The sequence below is a fragment of the Apteryx rowi genome, unplaced genomic scaffold, assembly GCF_003343035.1.
Source record: "Apteryx rowi isolate R43461 unplaced genomic scaffold, aptRow1 scaffold_200, whole genome shotgun sequence".
In the NCBI taxonomy this organism is placed as follows: Eukaryota; Metazoa; Chordata; class Aves; order Apterygiformes; family Apterygidae; genus Apteryx; species Apteryx rowi.
Window position 1 is genome coordinate 256,554 of NW_020448309.1, and position 6,966 is coordinate 263,519.

Consider the following 6,966-nt stretch of genomic DNA (forward strand, 5'->3'; position numbering starts at 1 on the left):
TAGGCCACATTTTAAGGCTCTTAGTCCCAAAGAAGTCATTGCCATGGGGCCAAGCGGGTAGGAGGGTTTTCAGCGGGCATTCCTGCTCACCAGCGGACCAGCTAGGCTTGGAGGGCTTTCAGTGAGCTTGGGGTGAGGGGAAAGCTCTCGGTGGAGGTGGGAAAGGGTGTACTCGGCTTGGGGGGGCGACTGATCCCCAGCGCAGCCTCCCTGGGCAGCCTGTTTTAGGAGCCAACAAGATGCCGCCTGGCAGCAGTTTGCGCTGGCAAATGGCCAGCCCTTGGTCAGAGCCCTCCCTTTAACGGCAACAGGTTCAAAATGGCCAGAAATCAACCCAAAGTCACCGAGGGTGCAAGCGGGAGGGCCCAGGGAATGCGATGTAGCACGGCCCAACCCGGGGAGGGGGATTTGGGGAAGGAAAATCTCGTCACGTTTTGCCCTTCTCTTTGCTGACATTCTTTCCACTGGCCGATCCCTTGGCTGGAATTTGGCCTGGAGCAGGAATAGGACAAGATGGGAGATGGTTTCTTCTGTTCCCAGCGGAAAAAAACCCCTCTGAATTAAAGACAAAGCTGGAGAGACACGGTCCAGRGGTTGGAGTCAGTCAGGAGGGCAGAGAAGCAGATAAAATCCCAACCCTGCTCTTGCCCATACGGGGCCCATAGTTGTGCCTCGCTTTCCCCATTGGCAAGGTAGGAATGACATGCCTCTGCCAGGAGAGAGTGATATGGCAGGATGGCCTTGGCATCYGGGCAGGGGCTTTTGCTATACACACGTCCAGCACCTAGCACCAGAGGCAAGCTTGGATWAGCGGTGGCAGGGGAAGGACAGTGTCAGGATGGTTCATCTTCCAAGCTTGGCCAGACAAGGGGTCCGGGGACAAGCAGGAGAAGGCGTCCTTTGGTTTYAGTGCTGTGGAAGAGCCCTGGAAGAGAAGGGATTTCACACCTAAAATGCTGCTCGGTGTCTGGGCTAAGTGACTCAGCCAGGGACCTTTGTGCAGCCCGTGGTGGAGGAAGGACTTGCCCCAAACTCACCACTGAGCCATGCCGGCTGCTCTCGCCTACCCTGAGCACCTCTTCCTCCCGGGGAGGGAGGGAAAAGCCCGCCTTGTCAGAGCCTGGGGCGGGAGGGAGGCACGGAGCGGAGCAATGCTTCGGGGCAGGTGGGACGGGCGCTGCCTCGCTAGCGGTGCTCGTGGACGGGCTGCTCGGGGAAGGGACTGGGATGCCAAGAGCAGGGATCCAGCAGGATCCCATGCAGCTGAGGCCGGGGCACGGGACCGTCCGCCCCAGGGTGGGCTGGAGCTGCCTGAGCGCTGCTCTCCCCCAGCCCGGCCGTGCTGGTTCCGGGTGACCGAAAGGACCGGATGATGCAGGAACGCGGGACGGAGCCGGCAGCCCCGCGGCCGCCTGCCCGCCCGCCGTCCCCAGCGGCACCCAAAGGGCTCGAACGAGGCCCTTGCTCGCGGGGCGGCCGAGCTGCTCTTCCCGACGTGCCAGCTTCCCCGAGACCACCCCCCCCACCCCCGGCACGGCCGCGGCCCGGCCCGGGCAGCGTAATCCCCACGGGGAGAGCACATGAAATCAGATGGACAAGTTTTGATGTGAGGCAGCAGCTTAGGGCGGGCTCAGGTTTCCTTTAGGTTTTCTATATTTATCTCCGTGATTTAATGCCAGCGCCGGGGTTTAAATGGCACCAACCAGTTGGCGTGAGGAGACGGAGCAGCCGTCCCCGAGCCGTGCACACGTCTCCCCGCCGCCCAGCCGCCCATGGAGCTCTTCGAGACCAACCCCTACTTTTTCCCGGACCAAAGGTTTTACGACGGGGAAAACTTCCTGGGCTCCCGCTTGCAGGGCTATGAGCCGACGGCTTTCCCGGAGCGGCCCGACGTGGCCCTGTGCGCCGAGGGCAGGGTGGGCATGGAGGAGAAGGACTCGGCCCTGCCCGAGCACTGCCCAGGGCAATGCCTGCCCTGGGCCTGCAAGATCTGCAAGCGGAAGACGGTCTCCATTGACCGGCGCCGGGCGGCCACCCTGCGGGAGAAGCGCAGGTTAAAAAAGGTGAACGAGGCCTTCGAGGCCCTGAAGCGGAGCACGTTGCTCAACCCCAACCAGCGGCTGCCCAAGGTGGAGATCCTGCGCAGCGCCATCCAGTACATCGAGCGCCTGCAGACCCTGCTCAGCACCCTCAACCAGCAGGAGCGGGAGCAGAGGGACCTGCGCTTCCGCAGCACGGCCTCCCAGCCGGCGGTAAGTGCCCCTGCCCACCCCGGGGTGCACAGCCCCACGGTTCCCGCCTTGGGCTAGGGCCACCACCACCCTGGGCAGCRGGGGGATGAATCGCTAGCGGTCCCAGGAAGAGGAACCAGCCCTGGAGCGCGGGGACGGGACCTGGAGGTGGCAGATCCGGACCTGCCGGGGGGGGGGAGCGGGGCCCCCCAGCCCTCAGGACAGCAGAGCCAAGGCAGACGATGCCACCATGGGCTGGCAGATGTGCTCTGCACGGGGCAGTGACGATCCAGCCCAAACTGTGCTCTCACATCCTCAGGCAAAGTGGATCTATAGCTCTCTTTCCCCTATATACACACATATATATTTATATACGTGTAGTGTGGGCTGCATGCTCCAGTGCTGGATGCTGTACAGAGCATGGCACGTGCGCCCTTACTTGCCAGAGCTAATAAAGGCATAAATAAAACAAAATATCCTTGGCGGCTGGCGCGGAGTGTCCTGAGCAAGGGACAGGGCGAAAGGACGGGGGGATCGGAGCGGAAGCACCTGCTGAAGCCTTTTCTCGGAACAAAGAAGCCGGTTTGAGAGCCAGGCGGGAACGCTCGCAGAGGCTGCGTCTTGCCCTTAGGGCTGCTGGCCCCGAGCGGACGCACACTGTAAGCCAGGACCCTTTGAATCACCAGATTTTGGTGGTTTAACCAGGTTTTGAGGGGACATTTTTATCTGCCCTATGATTCCTGGGCAGATACGTGGGCATGCTTTTCCCTGCTGCCATGAGGGTGACAAATGGACTTTATAAGATGCATGGAAAATTGGGATTCACAGAGATTCATCTGATCCAGGACCAAGAGATTTAAGGGAAAACCATCAAATATCAGGATAGCCCAGTGTGTACATTTAGGGGCTGTGTAAAGGACTGAAAACAATCTTAGGCATCACTGTAAAAAGTCCTTGGGACTTCCCAGGGTACACCCAAGCTACGCACTCACACTGGTTTGATTCACTTGGATTTTTCTGCTGTCCCTGCAAATGTATTGACGCAAAGTGCTTGCCCAAATACGACCCACGCTGAGCAGTTCCTGCATAACTGCTCCTCCTTGCGGCCTCCTGTCTCTGGCTGTGACCGAGGCAGAAACAGGGAATTCACATAGTGAGTGTGAAATTCAGTATTTTTGGCAACCTCCCCCCCCCCCACATATCTGCATGAATTTCCTATTTTAGGGGGAAACAAACTGAAGTGAAAATTATTTTTTCATCCCACTTTGGATGGACTTTGTTTCATTTTGTTTCCCTATGAAAGGGAAAGCCCAACCCATCCTAATGTTCACACGTGGTGTGAAATCTTTAATTCAGTGCAAAAGCCTTGCGGAGACAAGCTGAGGTTGATTCTCTCTCTGTGTTGGCAGCCAAGATATACTAGTGACCCTAAATTTGGGGTTTTGCCAGCTAGCTCCCCGGCTGTGGGTTACCATGAACTAGCTCTATCCAGGTGAAATATCCACCTCTGTTTTCCACCTGGAGTCGGTGCTGCTGTGCTTTTTTATCCCCAAGGTGCTGTTTTTAGATGGCTACAAATAACAGACGGTGCTTTGGGGTTGCTGCCACAACTGGCAATGCAAAATTGTATTTCAGGCTCAGCACAGGTCAATGAACATCCACTTCAAGATTGAGAGATGAAGACAAAAAAAAAAAGAATCCAGAGTTTTGCTGAGTAACTGTCTCATTTTTTAGGTTGTCACTTCTCAGCGAAACATCCAATTGACCCAGAATCCACAAATCAAAATGCCAAAAGACCTACTCCCCAGAAATTCYCCTTGTGATGGCCAGAGAATTTCCAGCCCGTTTGACAGCTCTGTTATCCTGATTAGGTGATTTTCAGTAAAAGGTCATTTTGCCAAAGGATGGGTGTCTATCTGTAGCCCTTTCTCCCAGTCATTGGGTGAAAAGACACTTTTTCACCTGTAGCGAGCTGACGGCAGCATTTTTCACTTGTTGACCACAGTGCCCAGAGCCCCCCAAAATGTTTCTCAGCTGTTTTGGTTGTTGACCAAGCAAAAAGATGCCCTTTCTCTCCCTTTCTAAGAGCAAACCACCACCAGGAGCTTGATCCCAAGGTTTATCCCTGCAGGTTGTGCTGGACCGTGGTGCTGGGGATGCTTGGAGGGAAGGGGCAGGGGCACGGGGACCATGTTCGCACAGGGACAGCCCATCCTGGCTCCCCTCATGCCGATGTCAGGCCCTGATCGGCCCCAGAGACCTTGAATACTTCGTCCAGTCCTGCCAACAGCTTCACAGGGAGGGTGGCAAGGGATGTGCCCATCTCCGCTTGGACRCTGTGCTGAGGCCGAGAGCGACGGGTGGGCCCCAGGGTGTTTCGGGGGGGTGGAGGCAGCGATGCCCACGCTCAGCGTCTCGGCTCCTTGCAGGCAGCCGGCGAGTGCGGGTCTGGCAGCTCCTCCTGCAGCCCCGAGTGGAGCACCCAGCTGGAGTTTGGCAGCAACCCTGCAGGTAGGAGCCTCCCCCTCTTGCCCCGGGGTCCCGGCGTCCTGCAGCCTCGCTGGGCCCAGGGCGAGGACAACTGGGAGGGGATACTGACTCCGAGCAGTGCTCGGAGAGGACAAAGGGAGCCTTGTCCTTCTCTCCCCACTCCGCAGACTTCTGCCGGTGCAGAGACGTGAGCCCCTAGAGGCCCATAAATCCTCCAGTGCCTTCTTGGCTCGATGCTCAGTGAGTCCAGGCTTCTCTTAGTGCCTGGAGATGTTGATTTCCCTGAGATGCCTGCTCCCAACCAGCCAAGAAGCTGGACTGGAGCAGCCCAGAACCAGGCTGGCTTGGTCCCCATGAAGGATTTGCTCTTTGCCATCCCTTGGCTTTGCTTTGCCCACTGCACGCCCTGAGCATCATTCTCCCCAGGCTCCCTTCCCCTCGCCTCTGGGCCCCCAGCCCACCCCCATAGCAGCTGCTGATTTTTTTTCAGTTTTGTGGTTACTCCCCCCCCCTTCCATCCCAATTCCACCTGTTTTTTTCCAGGAGGCAGAAACTTGCTCTCAAGTCTCATTTGCCAACAGGGAACAAAGTCTAAAAAGTATCCCAAAGTTCTGCTCCCCATTGCCCTCTCTGAAGGACAGTCTCATCCCCTAACCCCCGGGTGCAAGTCAAGAGCAGGTCCCCAAGTCACTCTGGCTGCGTGGGACATCATGGGGCATCCCCTGCATGGTGCCAGGAGCTGTCCCCAGCCCCAGAGACCCCAAATAGGGGAGCGTCCCCTGGGCACATGGTCCCCAGCCCACCCCCATCTCCAGCAAAGATGTTATTCCCCTGCTCCCCGCAGATCACCTCTTGGCTGACGATGCTTCGGAGGACCGCAACCTCCACTCCCTCTCCTCCATCGTGGAGAGCATCGCCGTGGAGGATGTGGCTGTGACGTTTCAGGAGGAGCGAGTTCAAAACTGAGCCAGCAGAAACCCCGGTGGCAATTTGAGCTGGTAACAGGGTGGAAATAAGATAGCGGAACGGTCCAGCTGCTGGAAAACGTATTTACCTCTCTGGCGTCGTGGACTGCACCGCTGAAACCACTCGCCTCCTTTCCTGCTCCTCGCAAAACGCTCCTGCTTGACTAGCTAAAAAAAAGGGGGAGAGGTGGGATTTCGGCAGCGCCGTGTCCCCATGCTGGCAGCAGCCCCAGTTCCCGCAGAGGGCAGCCGGCCGGCGTGGGGTTTGTGTTTCGTTCCCTGTCCAGGGGCATTCATTTCCTTGGGGGCCAATGTGTGTGTGTTGGGTTCACTTTCTAATTTTTCCAGGATGCTCTTCGACCAACGTCTTTCGCCAGCTGGCATCTCGCGGGCGTCGAGGCCCCGCGGAGGCTGCCCTTGCCGTCTTTTCTACTGAGCGCTGTGTGGAGTTGCCATTTTTTTTAATTATTATTTTTGCTAACTTATTTGGATTTTTTTTTTTTTAATAAAGGCATTCTTGTTTGAACAGGCTTGGGGGGCTCTTTTATCACTTGAGGTCTCTTTTATTGCTGTCCCCTTTTGTGATGGTCTCTCCCACCTCCAAGATTGGAGATTTTTCCCAATTAGAAAACCCCAGGCTCCCAGGCTGTGGCTGGACCTCAGYGTGGTGACTCTGCAGTGGGAACACGATGGGTCCCACACTTAAATCGGCTCTGCAGAGACCAGCCATTTCGCTGGCTTGCAACTGGGGTTCAGTCCTGTACCCTAAAAAGCACTTGGGGAAGCAGACGATGCCAACTCCATGCTCCAAAGAGCTTTTATTTTTCTACTTCAGCCTCTAGAAATAAGGCACAAGCCAGCACTGCTTTAAAATCCTGTTTATTGGAACACACATACATCCTTTCCTGACCCGATTCAGGGTTTGGAGTCCATGCAGTACCAATAATATGACGAAAGAATAGGGCATCGATATAAAGGGGTCACTGACTCTTCAAATTAAAAAAATATTTAATACTGTATTAGGCAAATAATACACCGAAAAGACATCATGACTGTATAGCCTCTCAGATATTGCACTTCCAACAGCACATGATAAGTATAGGTCATTCCAGCCATCAATAAATATCACATCAGAAATAGGGGCCACACAAGGCAAACGTGGCATGAGGAGACGAATAGATCCTACCCTACGAGGAAGAAATGGGAAGAGTTAAGAGCCTCCTGGATTGATTCCTGCCTGTAGCCTGGAGGCAGAAGGGGTGAGCATCTCCTCTGCACCC

At 55.9% G+C, this 6,966-nt stretch overlaps 1 protein-coding gene across 2 annotated transcripts; it reads left to right on the plus strand.

Moving 5' to 3' along the window:
• The first annotated feature begins 1,766 nt into the window (after positions 1-1,766).
• MYOG (myogenin) lies at positions 1,767-5,731 on the plus strand. 2 transcript variants are annotated; one of them, XM_026063786.1, is made up of 3 exons: positions 1,767-2,252; positions 4,661-4,742; positions 5,566-5,731. In XM_026063786.1, the coding sequence occupies exons 1-3, from the start codon at positions 1,773-1,775 to the stop codon at positions 5,685-5,687; spliced, it is 684 nt and encodes a 227-aa protein (XP_025919571.1). In that variant the 5' UTR covers positions 1,767-1,772; the 3' UTR covers positions 5,688-5,731. The 2 variants fall into 2 exon arrangements, with proteins under 2 accessions (XP_025919571.1, XP_025919572.1); XM_026063787.1 differs by having other exon boundaries at positions 1,773-2,256; positions 4,665-4,742; positions 5,566-5,687.
• Positions 5,732-6,966: the final 1,235 nt, after the last annotated feature.